General features: G+C 40.3%; 1 protein-coding gene across 2 annotated transcripts; it reads right to left on the bottom strand.

The window, feature by feature from the left end:
• Positions 1-4,450: 4,450 nt before the first annotated feature.
• Positions 4,451-12,590, bottom strand: svopl (SVOP-like). 2 transcript variants are annotated; one of them, XM_087830388.1, is made up of 16 exons: positions 12,463-12,590; positions 10,470-10,623; positions 9,850-9,941; positions 9,657-9,755; positions 9,295-9,366; positions 9,083-9,207; positions 8,916-8,979; positions 7,767-7,892; positions 7,183-7,311; positions 6,750-6,823; positions 6,021-6,217; positions 5,754-5,865; positions 5,563-5,644; positions 5,394-5,483; positions 5,202-5,315; positions 4,451-5,108 (listed from the first exon to the last, which is right to left on the bottom strand). In XM_087830388.1, the coding sequence occupies exons 2-16, from the start codon at positions 10,576-10,578 to the stop codon at positions 5,097-5,099; spliced, it is 1,497 nt and encodes a 498-aa protein (XP_087686514.1). In that variant the 5' UTR covers positions 10,579-10,623; positions 12,463-12,590; the 3' UTR covers positions 4,451-5,096. The 2 variants fall into 2 exon arrangements, with proteins under 2 accessions (XP_087686514.1, XP_087686515.1); XM_087830389.1 differs by having other exon boundaries at positions 10,470-10,579; positions 12,463-12,582.
• Positions 12,591-21,167: the final 8,577 nt, after the last annotated feature.

Here is a 21,167-nt window from a genome sequence, read left to right as displayed (position 1 = left end):
AGGCGCACTGACACACACAGTGTGTAGCTGAGGTCAGGGGGCGTTGTTAGATTGGGGCAAGCCCCGCCCCCTGAGTGTCAGACAGAGAGCGGATCCTGATGGTAATCTGTGAGTTAACAAGCTTAACGGGAGCTGGGCGGCAGCCTCAGATCATCTTTGTTTGTGATGAAGTAGAGTTCATCACTGTGACATTCATCACATCGCAAGGATCAAGCATGATTGGTCATGTGACCTCAGACTTCATAGGTGTAAATAACACCATCACTAATAATTAGCCCCACAGGTACAGAGACAGGAGCTCATGTGGGAACCTATCAGCAATCACGTGATCACTCAGACAAGGACTGCGGCGCAGAAACTGTCTTGACATCATCAGGTCTGTGTGAAGAATCTTAAATAACCCCGTTTGTCACCAAGCAGCTCTCTGTGTGACATCCTACGTTAAAGGCCACGTGAACGTCACATATCAAACCATCTTTTACTCTTAGACTGCTTACCTGAGATTTGCAGCCAAACCTCCACCATCATCAGCTAAAAGGCTGTGTGGCTGTTGTGGTCCTGAGAGTGTCAGGTGGATGTGACTTCATAAGCCTATGCAAAGAGGACACTGGACTTGCTCTTACTCTGGCTTTTCTATTTATTCAGGTACAAAGACAACATCACACCTCATTATCAACAGTGTGTTATGCAACTGCAACATTCAGGCCTCAGGGTTGGAAGACTAACTAGAAGTAAATGCTACCCTCTTTGATACATACTCAGCAGAGGGGTCGTGGTATTAATTGCTTCAGATTGCATCTTTTTTTCTTTTTACTTATTATTTTTCATTCTCGGCTACTTCTTTCGCCTACTTCTACTTGTTTTTCTTAGTTAACAAAAGACTAATCTACATTCCTACAACACAATGCTGTCAAAGTCTTTCTTCAAAAGTTCAAACAGGTGTGTGATCATGGTGTGGCAGGTGTGTGGCAGTTTTATTTTTTTTCTTATGGTAACTAAGAGATAAGAGCTTTTATTTCTAACTTAAAAAAAACAACAAAAATAATTAAAAAACATTAATTTTTCTCATATAATGTTGTTATACAAAAACCACAGGTTTCATGTTATGCTATCGATCATGGGGTTGAAAAATGTTCCTAGGCTGTAAACAGCATGCAGCTAGTAAGAACCAACATGAGCAACATGAGTGAGGATGAGAACAGTTGAAGGACCTGCCTCAATATGCGTACTTTTGCATACTTGCAGTCTCAATTATGCAAGTACTGTTCCAGTTCAAAGTACAGTGGTCCCTTGCTATAACGCGGTTCACCTTTCGCAGCTTTTTTTTAATGTAATTTAGCATGCTTTTTTTTTAATAGCACAAGTGTTCTGCATCCTGATTGGATGCAGAACACTTGAATGGTGACCTAATCTCTGCATTTCGTTTGGAAATTTTCAGCTATCTCTAAAGGTTCTGATATAAATCAATTTGGTATTTTTAATAGCCAGTTGTTCATACAAATGTTATACTATCCCATATAATGTTTAAAAACCTTAAATTATTTTTACGTTTCTATGTACATTAATTTTTAATAAAGCACCTGATTGTTTTGCTGTCATTTTCCCCTCCTATAAAGGCATTTCTTTGCTTGAATTATTATTATACCAATGCAATATTTAATGTTTTATATTTTAATCAAGGGACAAGTGAGAAAACCCGGGCTCTCGTTGAGTGGTGGGCGGAAAATGAGAGCCTTTTTACAGGAAGGAGAAATTCCTGCAAGACTTGATGGGAATAAATACTGATTTTGACTGGTTTTGCTGCTCCCCGTGTTCTAGGGAAGGATTAGAAGAACACATCTTACGATAACTAGCTATTGAAGTGACAGTGCCACATTCTTTTCCTTCGGGGACTTTGTTAGCTCTTCAGGCCTGGCCATAGCAGCCAAGCAAGCAAAAAAGAAGTGAAACAATCTGAAGACCAAATACAAGGTAATGTACCTGTTCCTATCTGATTCCTTAGAGTGGTTTAAAAAAATACTTGTTTACCATTCCTTAAATGCAAGGCCCTGTTTTGTTTTTGTTTGTTTTTTTTTTAAATAAAATGCACTTTGCAATTTAGTAATACAGCCCATGTAACTGTGATAATATAGCAATTAATACATATTTTTAGGAGCTTAAGGACCCACCAACAGGCAAGGGTGTAGAGGAAGGTAGCCCGACTGCTGCCACAGGTGATGCAGTCAGCACTCCGGCCTCATCCCCTTCTACAGAAGTGTCGAGGAAGAGCCAGAAGAAGGGGCCCAGGGACAGCCACGCTATACTACAATTTTTAAAAGACCAGGCGGAAAGAGAGGAAAAAAGAGAGAGAGCGGCTCTGGCTAGGGACAAACAGAGGGAGAGGGCAGCTACTGAAAGGGCAGAGCGATATATGTCATGGCATAGAAACACCAGGCTATATTATTGTATTAGTGGCATTGACCTGTGAGTATATTTGATACTTTGCTAAGGCCTTATAATAGCCGTGTTACTTCTCTGTCTCTTATGTTAAGCACTTTGGTATACCGCTGGTTCTTAAATGTGCTCTATAAATAAAGTTTGTTGTTGTTGTTTGTTATTTGTTTTTGGGGGTTTTTATGACTCAAACTTTATTAGATTTTAATATTAAAAAACAAAAACAACAAAAAACCCCAAAACAACAGAAGATAACAGAATGGACATTCCCAGTCACAACAACAAAACAAATTGAGAATCAATACATATTCTCATGCAAAAAAACAAAATCCAAAATAACGTAAATACACAACGATGCCAATATTTCACATAGACCCAATTACAGCTATCATATTTAGTCCGACCTTAACTACTTTAGCCGGATACGTTACTGACCTGTATATGAAAGGTAGTTGGCCCATTTATCATTATAGTCATCCAGTCTATTTAGCAGCCTATATGATAATCTTTCATAAGCTGCCACTTGTCCCAGAGAAATATACCATTGAGAGAAGGTAGGAGTCGATGAGGCCTTCCACTCTTTCACCAACAGCTTCCTCCCCAGCATAATAGCCGTTTGTACCCAACGAGCAAGAGGAGTGGGTAAGTGACTCAAAGCTGAAGGGTCTCCTAATACATAAAGACTGTTCATAAATGGGACCCCTTGGCCTACAACCTTCTCTACCACAGTGTGAATATGAATCCAATAATCTTGGACTTTGGAGCATCCCCAAAGCAAATGTAAAAGTGTGCCAGTATCCTGCTGGCACTTCCAGCATGCATCGTCAGTCGCTAGTGCAACCATGAGGGTGTCCAGTAAACTCTATTTAAAATCTTAAATTGAACCAATCTTGAACGCAGTTCACGTGACATTTTTTTCAGATTCCTAAGAAACCATTCCATTCCTCCACTGTAAAGCTGAGATTTAAGTCCATTTCCCACGTTCTTTTGAGGGACAGTGTGTTAGGATCGGAAGCTAATAAAAGCATTTTGTAATAAGCTGATGCCTTTTGTCCACGAACCTCCAGAATTGTCCTTAATACGAAAATGAAGCGAGCACGTAATCATTTGTATCTCTCTCTAAACGTGTCTGTTTCTTTGCAAGCTCCTTTGATCTCTCTCTAAACATAATCAAAACTCCATTAATAAGGTTTTATTAATGGAGTTTTGGAGCCACGAACTTTTCCAGTACTTTGGGGTCCAGGAAAAAACAAACAAACAAAAACAAACAAAAAACAACAACAAAAACAAACAAACAAAAAACAAAACAGGAGAATATTACTACCCAGAAAAATAAACAAAAGCGACAGATGAAGGGAAAAAATCCCAACAAAAAACGACAAAAACAAACAGGCAAACAAACCGGTTTTACACCATGGGGCGAATGAAAGTCATTGCTTTTTTATGGTCCTCAAAGCGACGTGATCCCTGAGGAGCTTTCACAACAAGCACTGCTGGGTAAATTAAGGAGAAACCAATACGTTTGTTATGCAGAAGCTTCTTGCACTCATTAAACTTATTCCGCTTCTCACTCAGCAACTTTGAGTAGTCCGGGAAGATCATTATACGGTGACCTTCCCATACGACGTCCCCCAGGCGACGGGCAGCCTCGGCTATTAGTTATTTTTAAAAATGTACTGAGTCAAGAAGGCACGCCATCAAGGCACGTCTCCTCCCCCTCATCTTCATTCTGGCACTTCTCTCCCGGATCAGTCTTCTCAGTTGCGCTTCTTCTTCTTCAGCCTTAAGGTACATAATGCCAGGAGCAACTACGACAAGCACCCGATCCATTTTCCTTTTCTTATCTTTTTACTCAGCAGATGAACCACCGATACCATAAACTATTCCCGCGATTATTTCCCGCCGGTGGCTCTTTATATAGGCGCACTGCTATAGTGCAGGTAAAGTAATTTATAAAATATTTTCATGTATTATTTTTCAATGAAAACACACACACAGTAATGTTTAGATATAATTTTATTGTATCCAGCCCGGTCATGTTAGCCTGACCTGTGATGCACTCCCGTACTTGAGAATAGAGAAAGACTCATACTAAACATGAGAGCCAGAGGAAGATCATTTACACTGCACTCACAGGATGTTCTCATTAAATTCAGAGTTTTATATGATCAAAGTAAAACATGACATCTGTAGCATGAAGGAGAAAAAAAAACATCCACAGGTAGACTATCTCACACAAACACTTTGTTCAATAGTTGGAGTTTATTAATGAGCATACAGAATTACTGTTAGAGCCTACCTGTACCTGTACCTTCTGGATATGTTTATAAAATATACGGTAATTATTATTCTTTGCATACAAAGAGCCAGAAATAATGTTACATTGTTATATTGTTGAATCTTTTAAGCATAAAGTCACAGCTGATTTATGTGAAGTGCAGGAGGAGGTGAAAGATAATCCTACAAAAACCAGAGAAACAGCTCAGAACTGGCCTGACAACCTGAACAATGTAAGATTTTCTTCACTGATGCTAACAAACATTCATTCCCTTTGAGCTGTTAATGAAGTCACAGCAACACCTGAGGTCAGTATCATATTTAAAGTCTTTACACATGTAACCAAAATGAAATAACAAAGAGCAGCAGTTTGTTCTGAGACACCATCAGGAGTTTTGCTGAAAAAATCCAAACAAACAAACAAACATGTCAGACCACGGCATTTAGACATAAGAAAAAAGAACAAAGCTCATACAAAATCACATTCTCACCAGCAGAGCTCGTCCTTTGGTTTCTATTGGCATCAGGAAGTTTCCTAGAGCGCAGAGCACACAGGCCACAGCGAACGGACAGAGAGCCAGAATCACCGACTGAGACATCAGCACCTGAAGTACACGCAGAGCAATGATAGACTGGACCAAAAACCTGAAAACTCTGATCATTAAGCAGGACAGCCAACGCACCTGAGCAATGAACGGAGCGATCATTCCTCCGATGCGACTGAACGACGTACAGAAACCCATCCCCAGAGAGCGCGCCACCGTGGGGTACACCTGAGAAACCAAAACACCTGTCACCTCAGACCCGGTCCTTAAAAAATGCACCGTTGAAGCCAGCAGACTGTGAACGTACCTCTGCTGTGTAGATGTAAACCACATTAAAGTTCATGGAGACCAGAGACCGCAGCAGAAACAGCAGCACCGTGAAGCCAAACCTGCACGACCAAAACAGACCAGATGACATCACAAACCTTGGCCTGCTCTAATGAGATGACATCATACACCTGGACCCGGTCAGGGGGGTCCAGTCTGTGGGGCTCTTACATAGTGGAGCAAATGTTGAGTATCATAAAGAAAAAGGCTGCTAACAGCTGCAGCACGGTCAGAGTCATCTTGCGTCCAAACACGTTGAGCAGAGCGATGTTTGCTGGGACCACTGCGAGGATAGAAGAGAGGAGTCAGAGTAGACCTGATCCGGGAGCAGCACAGCAGCAAACCTTCGCAGTACGTTTTAGGAATTATTCTGCAAGAGTGGCTGAAAAATTGATGAACTGAAAATTCTCTCAACGCATTTCGCTGACGATGACTCACATGCAACCTCTCCGAGGCAGCTGATAAGCAGAGTCTGGTAGTCACTGTAACCAAAGGGGATGCAGTAACACAGTCCATCCTCATGGCGATGTTTGACCTGATGCTCTTTGTCAGCATTGATCACACACAACAGGTTCTTCTCCAACAGCTCCGAACTGCTCAGTACTGAGCCGTAGTATATAAACGATGCCACAAACCTGACAGTGAAACAAATGAAAGTTGGTCCTGAACAGGTCCAAGAAGGATTATACATACTGGGTATAACAACCACATTCAATGACTTCTACAAACCTCGGATGTCTTTATGATTGGGGGGGGGGGGGGGAAACTGCTGGGAGCATTTTAAGTTGTCTACAAAATGTTTCCAGAAATGCTTGAAACACTTCATAGAAAACTTTTGTCTGTATAAACTTAGTACTTTAAATCTCCCTATTTGGCATCCAATCAGAAGACATAATACAGTATTCTCCTCTATGCCTTTGATACCTTACTATGTTTTAATATAAAGCATGCATACTTTCTGATTTAGTTTCCTTAAAGAAGAAAACTGCTGGACAGTTTGAGTTTTTCATGATTATTCCTGTCTGTAAATGTAACCTGTGCAAACCTCCAGTTTGCTTTCACTGGATCTTTTGCTTTTATCTGATAATTTGCTCCTTTGATGCCCTTTTACTGTGACGGCTATGTAGCCTGCTTTTATTAAAACACTAAAAAATAAAATACCATTACCATGTGTACCAGAGCAGTACAGATGTCCTCCTGAATGATGGGCTGAGCAGAATTCTCCAGCTGCCTCTTTCGCTCTGAAAGATACAGGAACATTCACACCAAATATCCTATGACTGAATCTAGTGATACCCTCAGATTCAACTCAGTTCAACAGTTTTATTTATATGGCGCCAAATCACAATGGCAATCACCTCAAGTTGCTTTATATTATGAGCCACCATCAGGACATCCCTGTGAATTACACATACTTCCCTGTGTAGTGTTTTTCCAGTAGACTGTTATCATAAACTTTAAGATAAAGCAATTTTGAAATATTTTTAATCATTTTGACAGCAAAACATTTTCAGAAGCTGAAAATGTTTTGCTCTCAGCAAACTACTTTCAGGAAGATCAATACACTTATTTCAAGTTTTACTCACTACACTTAACGCACCGTAACGGGCTCCACGAGTCGTCCTGGCGGAAGAGAAGCTCGGTTCATTTTAGCAATCCAGTGCAGCGTTTTCATGGCAGCATCAGTCTTTCCTGCTGATACGTTGTAACGAGCCGACTCAGGAATAAACTGATTTGAATCAATACATACAGAAACAGCAGTCAGCCTGGGTTCACGAGCCTCAATACATCCACCAATCAGAAACTCACATCAGCCTTGATGAGATTATTGTGGCAACTTAGTCTTCCCCAGCTTGTGCTTTAAGTGGCACTTCATGTGATTTCTACTAGTTTAGTGACTCCGCTTCTCTTTTTGTTCACCCCTCTCCTTTTGGCACTTTTAGTTTAACAACCAACAACCTAAAACCTGACAAACTACTTCAGAACCTCCAAATCATCCCTCACTTCTTTTAGTAACTGTGAATTATTACAGCAAGACTAGAACATCTTTGAAAACCTCTCTAGGTATCTTTCATTCTTCGTTTAATTTGCCCCACTGAATGTTAATATGTGAATTCATTTCTAATCTAATGATCACAGCACTGCTGCACAGGTTAGGGTGGACAGGTGAGGGGCATATCTCACCTTAAAGAGGAAGATGAGGATGATACTGGGCGTGACAGAGATCCGAATCATCCACCTCCAGCCCAAAGTTGGAACCACCAGCATACCCAGAATGATGATAAGCATGGAGCCCAGCATCCAGAATATCTGACACACAAACACAAAGCATGCTGGGAGATCTGAACTGATGACATCACACCATACAGGTAACTAAGCTGAGTTTGAGGATGCCTTTAAAAAAAACCCATGGGAGAAAGACAAACAAACAACGTGACGTGAGCTGAAGCGGTTACCCATGGAGCTGTGCTCTCTCCATGATGGGTATTAAGCATTAAAATGAGGCTGGCAACAGACCATTATCTGTGATTTATGATACATGTACGTGTTTTAGAGATGGACTCTGAGCTTTCCTGCTGTCGCCTTGTGATGTTTTGTATTTGCTGGCCATCTAAAACTTTATCTTTCTCACATCTCTTTAAAAACAGAATATTATCTCCACAAGACTGTGATTAATAACTGTGTGTATACACTGACACGTGTTTCTTTGATTGTATTGCCTTAAAAAGATAATACACCTACTCATGTTTTATGTTTTTATCTTTTATGCTGAGCATGTTGAGTTTTCCATGTAATAAAATCTGCGTCAAGCTGCTATTGCCCATGATTATTATGAAGGTCAAATAAAAACACTGGATTTAACCCTGTGAGGTCCTCAGTAATGGGCACTAGAACCCTCTCAACTTCTGTGCTATCACAATATCTGATTTCCAAAACATGACCTTAGAGATGAGGATTAGAGCAGAGTAAGGAAGGAACTGCGAGTGAAATAACAGCTGGTGACAGGAAGTGGGTGAGCCCTCAGTAAAACGTTTATCAACTTCCAGGTAAGCAATAAAGGCAACGACCAACGGAGTCACAAATACTGTTGTCTGATATACAGCGGTGGGTTACCCAGGCAACCTCAGCCTGTAATGTCTGATAGCGACCAACTGTCAGTGATAAAGTGATGCTGATGATCGCTTCCTGTGTGGACACTCATTAGGACCTCTGTGATGTTTCGCTCTGTGAGGTCTCCCAGATGGAGCAGTACTTTGTGGTCAACATGATTCTGACTTTCTCGTCTTTATTTTTTGTGGAAACCAGTGAAACTCAAAGAAAGGATGAACTCACGGTGGCCAGAGGCAGCAGGGTGGCTCGATGCTTTGCCGGGATGAACTCGGTCTTCAGCACAAACCTGAACAGAGACGCTTTCAATTAGAGCAGCCACTGAAGCTTACCACCATCCAGCCAATCAGACTGCAGGATGTTCAGCGTAATGTTTGTGTGTGTGAGCTGACCCCTGCGACACTCCTGCGACGCCGCAGCCCACCATGGCACGCAGGAAGATGAACCAACCGTACGACGGTGCAAATGACGTGAGCAGCGAGAAGTACGCACTCCACACGAAGCCACCGAACACGACCTGGATCACACACACAAACACACACCAGCAGTCAACCAATCAGTGCACAGACTCCAACTGAGACCTGGCGTGTCGGCTGTTTCTGACCTTCCAGCGTCCGTATCGGTCGGCGATGTATCCTCCCAACACTCCACAAACCATGAAGCCCAGAAAAACCATCTGAGGACACAGAGAGAAGTGTTGCAGCACTTTCATATAATCATCACGTTACTGTGCTCACACGCCTCTGATGTAATGACACAAGAAGCTGCTCTGCTGACTGTGAACGTGATTGATCAGTGAGACCTGTTCAGAGCTGCTGACCATATAAAGTCAAGCCATGCTAAAGAAAGCCCCACTGAGGTCAGGGTTACCCTCTGAGAGTTCAGAGGTTTAGCCTAACTGGTTGACGCAAATTAATTGACTAATCAATAAATTATCAGCAGATCAGTCTGTGTGCTGTGACTCACAGTGGAGACGAGTGCCACCTGCCAGTCTTCCAGATGCCACTCACATCGAATCTCCGGAGAAACCACAGCTAACAACATGATCTCCATCGCCTCCACGATCTGCGCACAAACACGAGCACACACACACACAGTGAGCACCCTGATTATTTTAAATACTCTGAGTATTTTGCTGCTGAGCATAAACATTACTCACATTGGAGCTGCCCATGATGACAAACAGCAGAATGTGAAAACGCCCAAAGCCGATTTTCTCCACGGCATCCTCCACTGTAAACGTTTTATCTGCTGCAAGAATCAATCAATACATCAGCTAACATCACCAACTTCCTCTTGCTCAGAATCGCTGTGACAGACACCTTTAATTTCATAATGAGGGAAATGAGGTGGTGAGAACTAGTTCTTCTGTGGTGGACTGATATGACCCTACAACAGGGTCATATCTCCTGATCAGGAACGCCTGATCCTGGTTCTGTTGGAGGTTTCTTCCTGTTCAAAGGAAATTCTTTGAACAGGAATTCGAGTCTTTACCTTTCAGAATAAAGCATCGTCATGTGACTTCTGCTGTTAAGTGCTTTAGGAATAAAGCTGGACTGAAATGAAGTACAAAGAAGGTCTCTGTAGTAAAACTGACTGTTAAAACCTGCCCATGGCAGAAACCTACTGTGCTTCTCCTGATGTTTTTGCAGACAGGTTCATTCACAATAACATCACAACCTTTTTAGGAAACGTTTCAAAGGACCTCACAGGACCCTCCAATGTTTCCAAGGGCATCACATCATGTCCAGATGTTTGATTATCGATTATCGGACTCACCATTGTTGCTATTGTTGCTGTCCTGCTTGTCGTCGGCAGGTTTCTCCTGCAGTTCCACCTCCTGCAGATGGATGGAGCTCACCAGCTGAGTCTTCATAGAGTCACTCATCCTGAAATGAGACGTCTTCCTTTCAGCTGTCTGAGGTTCAACCGTCTGCAGATACATGAGCCAGAACATTTGTGAGCAGAGTTTCAGCTTCATGCAGCGCCGCTGATTTTAATCTGGTTATTAGCAAACTGAGTCTTCATTTCATCGTTTATATTAAAATCATATCTGTGGCAATGTTGCAGGCTTCTTTAAACACTCACTCACGCTTAATTCAGTTCAGTTTATTCAATTCAGTTTTATTTCTACAGTGCAAAATCAAATACAGTGAAAGACAGGACAAAAAACATGCTGTGGAAGAGAGTCAGAGAGCTCTATTAACACATAGTGAGCGAGAAAGGTGACTGAAGAAGAAAAACTCAATGCATCATGGGAATCCACCAGCAGCCTACACCTATTGCAGTATAACTAAGGGAGGATTCAGGGTCACCTGATCAAGCCCTAACTGTATGCTTTAGCAGAAAGGAAAGTTTGAAGCCTAATTTTGGAAGTAGAGATAGTGTCTGTCTCCTGAATCCAAACAGGAAGGTGGTTCCATAGAAGAGGGGCCTGAAAACTGAAGGCTCTGCCTCCCATTCTAGTTTTAAATACTCTAGGAACAACAAGTAAGCTTAATCCACAACTGTTTGGTTTTACCTTTCATCGGGTCTACAGTCTACAGAGAAGAAAAAACGATGTTCATCCGATGACTTCAGGGTGGCGTTACAAACACCGCTGAGTCCTTCAAAAGTAAAAGTCCCAAAGTACTACTGATCACCTTCTCCATCAAACTGATCTATTGACTGATTAATCGCCTCCAGAAAAAGATGAGATTGAGCAGACTGATCAGTGAGCTGCTGCCAATCAGAGTTTCAAACGAGCAGTTGATTTATGGATTTGAATCCAGTTATTAGTAAACAAAAAGAATATATTATTGTCAGGCTTACTTTATTACATTCTCTGAAGCTTTTTTTAAAATCATTTTGCACTTACAAACACAGATTGTGCTTTATTCACAGGGGAGGTGTGTTAGTTTCTCTGTGAAGCTGAGGTGGAGGAAACTGAAGTAGGTGTTGTAACAAAGTGATTTCCAATGTTTCAATGTTTGTTTGTTTTTTTGTGTAATGTCTTTACTTATATTGGTAAACAGACTGTAGAGAACATGATTTAGAGATGAATTATATATTAAGTTATGTTGTAAGTATGAACCTGTGTTATTGTACCTGCTTTATAACCAATCCAGTCCTTTTTGGCCACTTAAAATATCTTTATTGAACTACTTCGTTATATCTGCTGCCATCTTAACCAACTGTCTCTTGAAAAAACACACTTTTAATGTCAAAGAGACTTATTAGCTGGATAAAACAAGAGTGTTGTTGGTGGCTCAAGACAACCTGAGATCATTTGAAGGACATATTTGACATATGTTTCATATATCATAGGCCAAAAATCAATTACACCAATACAAGCAGTCTTTTTTTTTGGCAAATAACATGAAATTGCTGCAGATTTCAGGCAGACGATGAGTTTTTTGGACTACACATAAGAAATCCTCAAACCTTAAAGAAACAAGCATACAAACTCTAGAGGAGGAGATGTTTTAACAGACATGTTAATCCTTCTTTAATGAACTGGACGGAATTGTTTTGAGCCCAGTCAAAGGTAAATGGTCCTGACGTGTTTACTTCACATGTGAAACAGTGAGGAGAAAATAAACGTTAAACCAGCAGAAATTTAAACGTAGTTTGGCTGAAAGATATTTCCGGTGATTCTCGGGAAGAACCGGCGCGATTAAAACTGAGTGAGGGATTTATTATGACTACAGCCACTTCAGCTTCACCTCTCACACAGGAACCAACAGCGGAATCGAACCCTTAAAGTTCTCTCTCAAATGAAACCAGTACTCACACAGATGTTGAGCTTCAACGCTAAGGCCGCCGGTGAGGTCTATTTTCATCCTGTAGCAGGTCACAGCCCAACAGGTAGGTCAACACCGTAGCTATTCACCTGTCCAGGTGATTCAGGAAGTGCTGTCGTCACCAGAGAGCCAGCCCGGCGGGAGGGGTAGGGAGCTTTGTGTGCTGGGAGTGGTTCAGTTCCGCCCATCATCAGCTGAGTGAAGAAAAACAAACAAGAGCCTCTCCACAACATTTAACGTCACAATGAGAGACAGGAAGTCAGCAAATGAAACAATATGGTCAAAAACAAGATCAATAATTTAATCTCTGAGCAGTTCGACTTAATAGATCTCAACCCATCACACATTCCTCTGGAATATTTTCACTTTATGAAAGTTAGAGCACAAATATTTAAACTTTAGTCCTGAAGCTCCCCCTGCTGGCACTGAGAGTAATTACAGACAGATCCCTGCAGTTCCTCTGAAGTCTAGCAGTAGCAGCAGTGAGTCAGTGTCCGTAAACTGCCATGTTAAAACTTAGCAGAAACAAAAGCAGAAATAAACATGCTTAAAACCTGATACACAATCTCATCATGTCTCTATAGATAATTTCCTCCTTTATAACAACTCCAAGGGGGGAGGATGGTTCCTAAACTCACCTCTATAAATCAGGGGGCGTGGCTTCTTCGACTGGCAAGTGGATGATCACACAGGCTGGTGTATAGTGATTAGGGCTGGGTATCGTCACTGACTTGTAGAATCGATTCGATTCCGCTTCACAAGGTCCCGAATCGATTCAATCCACGATTTGATTCCATTCGATTCAATTCGATTCGGGGAAATTTTGCCTCAGACAGTCAGAAATATTCTAATTCAGATCAGTACATTTACATATTTTTTGTATCTATAAAAAGGAAGCTGACACACAAGACTTTATCAAAGGTGTGAGCATCACAGCAGATGCCTTTGTGTCAAAGTAATGGAAGATAAAACACAGAAAAAACATGAAGGTGATTTTCCTGGCCTGGGATTGTATAAAAATATTCTGCAGTACATCAAAAACGAAAGAAAACCATTAATCAACATATGAACATCTCTGAAGTTACAGCGGTTTTATTAGAGACACGGCTAAGCGTTTTGCATTTTTGCATAATTTTAAAAAGTTTAAATTTGTTCAGAAGCCTATTGAATGGCAGAAATTAGGCTTTTTCAGAAGTAAGTAAAAGGGATAAAAAACAGCGTCCGACAGCGCTGTAAACAACGGTAGACTTGTGCGAATAATGCAGAAAACAGATTTTTAGACAGGAAACTGTTCTTGAAGTACAGCGAGAGAGAGAGCTGTGCATTAAGTGTGATTTTATCGTGGTAGAAGCAAAACAGCAAAAGTCAGAGAGAATTCATGACGATGTTTATGTGAAGCGTAGTTTGGATCTTCTTTTGCTGCTGGTTCGGTCAATATTGTTTGGAGAGACATCAAACTAACAGCTTTAGAATCAGCGCAAAAAGGGCGTAAACACAAAGCGCGGACCCGCCGAAACATCAGAATCAGTGAGCTGTCGGCTTTCAGCCCCCATCGTGTCCATGCCGCTGGGTGAGAGTGAAAGTCACATCTCACTGATTCTGATCTGCGTGTCCGCGCTTTGTGTTTACGTCTTTGTGCAGAATCCGTGTTCCTGCTCTCATTTACTGTTTTAGCTGATTGGTGGTTGTTGAAATTTTGTTTTGTTTTAACCTGAGATTCTGGCGTTTTGGGCAAAATAAATTTATATTAAAAAATCGATTCAGGATTTTAATGAATCGATATCACGTTATCCAAGCCAGAATCGATTTTAATCGATAAATCGATTATCAAAACCCACCCCTAATAGTGATGGTAAATTTGATTCTTTTTACTGAATCGAGTTTTAATGAGTCACTCACCAAAGTGAATCGGTTTTTTGAGTCATTTGATTCACTGAGTCAGTTGACCAGAGAGTGCAAAAAATGTACATTTTCACTCAAACTTAATTTGTTTCTCTTTTCATGTAAATCCTACTGCTAAGATGAATGATTCTAAAAAAAAACAACAACTATTTTATAGAGCAAAAAAGAGCAAAAACATTTCTAAAATTAAGCAATTTCCTATCAAAATTGCTTAATAAACATTTATTTTTGTTTATTTTTATTTTATTAGTATTTTCCTTAAATGTGTTAAATATATATTTTCTCATCTAAATGTCCACTGAGCTGTGAGCCAGGGGGCGGTAATGCGCCTTAACATTGGTTGCCAACCAAGAAGAAGAAGAAGCTGTGAGCCAGGAGGGAGGGGGTGAGTGAAATTCATGGGCTGCATCCTCCTGAGGCCGCATTTGTAGACCTATTACGTCACAGCGACGCGCCGAAGGCTGTCCAAATTCGTAGACTCCTCCGAATGCAGCCGACAAATGCGTCCTCCTTTTTCCCGAATTTGAAGGATGGGTCGGGTGTGTCCTTCGTGGCCTACCATATCCCAGAATTCATAGCGCGGCCCAACCAAACTCCAATTTCCAACAATGGCAGCCGCTACTAAGTTTTAAAATTACTCTTACTAATCTTTCTGGGTCACAAAATAAACTTTTAACATATTTTTAGGCGAGAAAGTAGCTGTGTAAACATCAAATATCTGCTCGGTTTATCAAGATATCGCATATTTGCAAAAGTGCTTTGACGTTTTCGGAGCATCTGCTACCCACCAGCTCGATAGCAAGCCGGGAGCTCGAGGGTCACTAAAGCCGCCGAGAACGGCACAACTCCCGGCACATCATTTTCTGATCACTGCGGAGTTTCGCTACTCAGGTTAAACGTAATATATAAGTCACTTAGACAACCTAAAAATGTTATTGTTGGGCTTTTTTCAGTGTTTTATTTGTTCGTGAGTAAATCGGTTTGGCTGAGATTAAAGTTATTAGATTAGATAAAATAAAACTTTATTAATAGGGATGCACCGATACCGGTATCGGGTATCGGCCTCGATACCACATTTTCTAAAGTACTCGTACTCGTTAACAGTCCCGCGATACCGAGGACCGATACCACGGTCTGAGACCTGTCTATGTTTGAGCAGCATGTAAGGGGTTAATCACAGGCGCCGAGTGCCCGCCCCCAGGCCCCGGCTGCAGCTCAGAGCGGGGAGAAGGCGAGGCGAGACATATCAGCCGTGTGGAACTATTTCAAAGTGAACGAAGACGCAAAAACAAAGGCGGACTGCAAATTGTGCTCAGCGAAATTGTCCAGAGGAGGCTCTAAATTGATTGATATGTTTATTGATTAGCATTCAAATATCTCAGTGAAGACAGAACAAAGATTTACCACAAAGCAAGAAAGCATGAGACAAGGCTAATCAAAAGGTTTTGGCTGAAGCATTTGCTTATTACGCCAACCCTTTTAACAAAAGATCTTTTAGCATGCAGCTCCTGTACACAGGGCTCGAAGCAAATAATAAAATTCAATTCAATTCAATTTCATTTATATAGCGCCAAATCACAACAAATGTCGCCTCAAGGCGCTTCATAGATACAGAGAGAAAAGCCCAACAATCATATGACCCCCTATGAGCAAGCACTTTGGCGACAGTGGGAAGGAAAAACTCCCTTTTAACAGGAAGAAACCTTCGGCAGAACCCGGCTCAGGGAGGGGCGGCCATCTGCTGCGACCGGTTGGGGTGAGAGAAGGCAAACAAAGCAAAAACAAAACAAACAAACAAACAAACAAGAAAAAACACCACCACCTTAGTAAGTAACTACATCAAAGCAAAAGAATCAAGAGGTTTTCTGTTTTTTGTTTTTGTTTTTTTTTTTGCTCTTTTCATTCTTGATATATATATTTTTCTAATACTCTATTTTTAAACATATTTTTAAACAAGGAAAATGAACTACACCTTTTTAAATCACTGTCATAACTATTCCACAGGTTAACTCCTCTAACAGAAACACATCTCTGCTTTATATTTGTCCTTATCTTGTTTTTTTTAAAGAAATCTGTTCCCCTTAAGTCATATTGACTCTCTCTGACTTTGAACAGCTTCTGAGTACTGGGGCAAAGCAAGTTATTTTGTGCTTTATACATTATCTGTGCCATTTTATATTCAACTAAATCATAAAATTTCAGGGTATTCAAATTAATAAACAAAATGTTAGTTGGTTCTATATAGTTTGATTGGTTTATAATTCTTATAGCTCTTTTTTGCAACTTGAAAATAGGAAGAGTGTTCGTTTTATATGCATTACCCCATATCTCCAGACAGTAAGTCATATATGGAAGCAACAGAGTACAATAGAGTGTGTATAATGATTTTTTGTTCAGGACATGCTTTGTTTTATAGAGAATAGCAATGGTTTTTGACATTTTTGTTTTCACATGGTTTATATGAGACTTCCAACTCAGCTTATCATCAATTATCACTCCAAGAAATTTATTTTCGTACACTCTTTCAATTTCAATTCCATTAACCCTGATTTTAGATACATTTTTCATTTGTCTAGTGCCAAAAATAATCAATTTTGTTTTCTTTATATTTAATGATAAGTTATTTACATCAAACCAGTTTTTTAATATATTTAACTCCTTTTCCGCTGTAGTCAGAAGCTGTTCCAGGTTTTTACCTGAGCAATACAGAGTGGTATCATCAGCAAACAATACACATTTTAACAGTTTGGAAATGCTACATATGTCATTTATGTATAATATAAATAATTTAGGGCCCAGCACAGAGCCCTGAGGAACACCACAAGTTACCTTCAACTGCTTAGATTTTACATTATTGAATTCGACATATTGATATCTGTCATCCAGGTAACTTTTCATCCACTTGTATGCTAACCCTCTTATGCCATATCTCTCTAGTTTATTCATTAATATAGAATGATCAATCGTATCAAACGCCTTTTTTAAGTCTATAAAAACACCAACAGTATATTCCTTATTATCTATAGCATTAGATATCCCTTCTACAAGTTCCATCACTGCCATCGAAGTGGACCTTTTCACTCTAAAGCCATATTGGTTATCACTTAGGAGATTATGCTTCTCAATATATTTATCAAGTCTATTAACAAATAACTTTTCTAAAATTTTTGAGAACTGTGGGAGCAGTGATATTGGCCTATAATTGGTAAACTGACTTCTCTCTCCGTTTTTATGGATTGGAATAACTTTTGCTATTTTCATTTGTGAGGGAAATACACCAGTTTGAAAGGACAGATTACAAATGTATGCGAAAGGTTGCACTATATATTCTATAATACTTTTAACTAATATCATGTCAATACCAAAACAGTCAGTGGAATTTTTATTTTTAAATGTCTTCACAATGTTAATTATTTCTCTATGAGTTACAGCACCAATAAACATGGAGGACACATTCTGAGTAATATGTTTATTTAGGTCGTTATTATTTCTTGACTCTGGAATTTCTTTTGCTAAATTAAAGCCAACATTTACAAAGAAATCATTAAATTCATTTGCAATGTCTTTAGTTTTTTCAAGCACAATATCTTTATCTTTTTTAAAATAATCTGGATAATTCTTATTTTTTGAGCCCTTTTTGATTATACTATTTAATATCCTCCATGTTTCTTGTGTGTTACTTCTACTTTGCTCCAATAATTTGTGGTAATATTCTTTCTTACTTGTTCTTATAATATTTACTAATCTATTTTTATATAACTTGTACTTTATTTCAGCATCTTTTGTCCTCTGTTTTATGAATCTCTTATATAGATTATTTTTCTTTTTACATGCATCTTCTATCCCCTTTGTGATCCATGGCTTATTTGATCTGTGATGCTTTCTAGTGATTTTCATTAAAGGACAATGTTTTTCATATAGTGAAATTACAGTTGATAGGAATGCATCATATGCACTATTTGAATCTTCATTTGCAAAAACCTCATTCCAATTGTGTTCCTTTAAGTCCACCTGGAGGGCAGCAATGGCTCTTGTTGTTCTAAGTCGTATCATATCAAATATTTGATTCTTTTGTTTAGTTTTAATCCCAAAATAATTTTGAAAAATTGCAAAAACAGGAAGATGATCGCTTATATCAGTTATAAGAAGTCCACCTACTATTTCATGGTCAATTTTATTTGTGAATATATTATCTATCAATGTAGCTGTATCAATTGTTATTCTACTTGGTTTTATAATTACAGGGAAAAGGGAGTTACTATACATTGTATTTATGAAATCTGTTGTTTTCTGATGTCCATTTGGGTTTAGCAAATCTATATTAAAATCACCACTAAAGGTAGTGCATTTAACACAAGCAATTTAATCAAGCACCTAAAATCCCAACATGACAACGAGTACAAAGAGTTTATCCACGCTTATTTACCCACGCTTATTAGCACAGAGGAGCATAGCCGATGCTATAGCAGTGGGACGGAAGATAGTTGGGCATTTTAAACATTCCGCCTTAGCCTACTCCTGCCTCGAGGACATTCAGGGACAGCTCAACCAGCCAATAAAGAGACTGCAGCAGGACGTACAGACGTGCTTGAACAGCATGTATTACATGCTCCAGTCCCTCATTGAGCAAAAGCGAGTGCTGGGGGTGTCCGAGCGTGAACTCCCTGACTATCTCACCGCTCACCAATGGGCTCTTATGGAGACGACTGTTGCCATCCTCGCCCCCTTTGAGGAACTAACTAAAAAAGTGAGCAGCTACAACGCACTAGCCTCTGATGTCATCCCAGCTGTGACTGTGCTAGTGAGACTTCTAAACAGAGAAACAGACGAACAAATTTCAAAATTAAATTTTGTTTTTTTATAATTATTTATTCTGTAATATGTTGCATACGACATGCTTTTCATTTTAAATAAATGTTCTTAATTCCAAACTAGTCCCTTGTTTGTTTGTTTTTTGTTAAATTATAGGACTAAAGCTGTTACCTGCAAATTTAAATCATGTTTTTATTAAGTACTCGGTATCGGTGAGTACTGAAATGCAAGTACTCGTACTCGTTTCCAAAAAAGTGGTATCAGTGCATCCCTATTTATTAATCCTCCAGGTGGGTTCCTCCTTGGTTTTCACACAGCTGACTAAACATCAAACAGAAAACTGATTAAACAGAAGTCTGAGATGGTCGAGAATTTACGCCAGTGTCCTGTTATATTTTAGATAGCAAAGAGCAGACGGCCGAATTTATTAAACTCCACAGAGACAGCGTTGACGCTAATCAGAAGGCTAGACCGTCCAATTTCCCCAGCCGTTTACTTCAGGCCTACCCGACCTTCTGAGGACCCGGCCCACATAGACCGCGAAGGCCGGGTCCTCAGGAGGATGCAGCCCATGAATTTGGACACGACCAGTGATTCGTTCGCTCTATGATTCAGCACAGGAGGGAGGGGGTGAGTAGCTCAAATGTGCTGTTAGCATGTTAGCAGAGCGATGCTACTGTGAACCGAGGAGCTATTTTCTTGATGTGAGCTTCTACTCAGGGTTTTTTCTTCCAGTTCAGAGCAGAATTTTTTTTTGTTAAGATACTGGATGTTGTGTTTTTCTCCACAATTTTAATTGTAAGCTAGATACATTGCTGCTAACAGCAACAGGGATGAGTCAGTGAGTCAGTTGGGCTTGTGAATCAGGATTCATGAGTCAGTAAAGTGATTTTCGAGTATTGAACGATTCGTTCATGATTCGCGCATCACTACTTGTGTAGTTGTTAGCTGTCTGCTAACTGGACCGCTGGACTGTGTTTGTGCTGTTGGAGCCTTTTGGAGCATTTTTAATGGCGTCATGTGACTACTGTGAGGTTACTGTATTAACAGACCATCCAGGAAGGATGTGTGTGTGTGTGAGTGAGAGAAAGAGAAAGAGATGCTCCTGTACAGTCTGTGGGTTCAGGCTATAGCTTGCTATCCTTGCTGACACCAGATTTAAAATGTAAGTAATGTTAATGAGGATTTGTGTGCTTATGACTTTATTCTTAACAAATCGTTCCTAAATGTCAGATCTTTCTAGAAATGAGCTGTTTGTTTAGATTACAGTATTGCTATTAAACTTGGTGACTCTGTCCCATGAGTCAGTGTCATTGTGCCAGAAATGGGCCTCCATATGCAGAGCTGTGTGGTTTTGGAATGAGGCGTTGGCCGATTGGAGGGATCAGACAGATTAGATGCTGTTCAGCGCATCAGAGGAAAACTGAATCATCGAAGGATGAAGAAAAAGCCGTCAGCCTCTCTGAATCTGAACATGTCTCTTTAATGTTTTGAACACAGTCTGTCAGACTTGAAACACCACAGGGTGCAGCTCACACAGAGGCAGGGTAGAACAGATCCTATCAATGTGACCTGCACAGGTTAGCGGCACACTCATCTGGCCGCTGTGGAACAGGTGAGGCTGCTGGCAGTGTTCCCAGCTCACTGACTCGACATTAAAATAATTCCCCCAGGCTCTGTTTCCATGAAGCAGCATCACCAAGTTACCTGAACCACACCTGGGGCCTGCTCTCACCTGGTGTAAGTGTGTAAATTGGCGAGGCGGTGCGTGGAAACGGAGCCTGAAGAGGAACAACAGGAATGTGGTTCGACTCGGAGCAGCCGTGCAGAAGTTCATTCATGACAAAACTACTGACAGAGGGGAGATCTGAAACCCTGGCGAAAGCAAAGCTCTCTGCAGGTCAAAGGTCAACACCTGAAAACAGTTTCAATTGCTGGTGCAGATACAGCTACTGATTTTGGCAAGGGAAAGCTTGTCCAA

The sequence above is a fragment of the Neolamprologus brichardi genome, chromosome 17 (assembly GCF_056152115.1).
Source record: "Neolamprologus brichardi isolate AB-2024 chromosome 17, ASM5615211v1, whole genome shotgun sequence".
Classification (NCBI taxonomy): domain Eukaryota; kingdom Metazoa; phylum Chordata; class Actinopteri; order Cichliformes; family Cichlidae; genus Neolamprologus; species Neolamprologus brichardi.
This window is presented reverse-complemented; position numbering and strand designations above follow the sequence as displayed.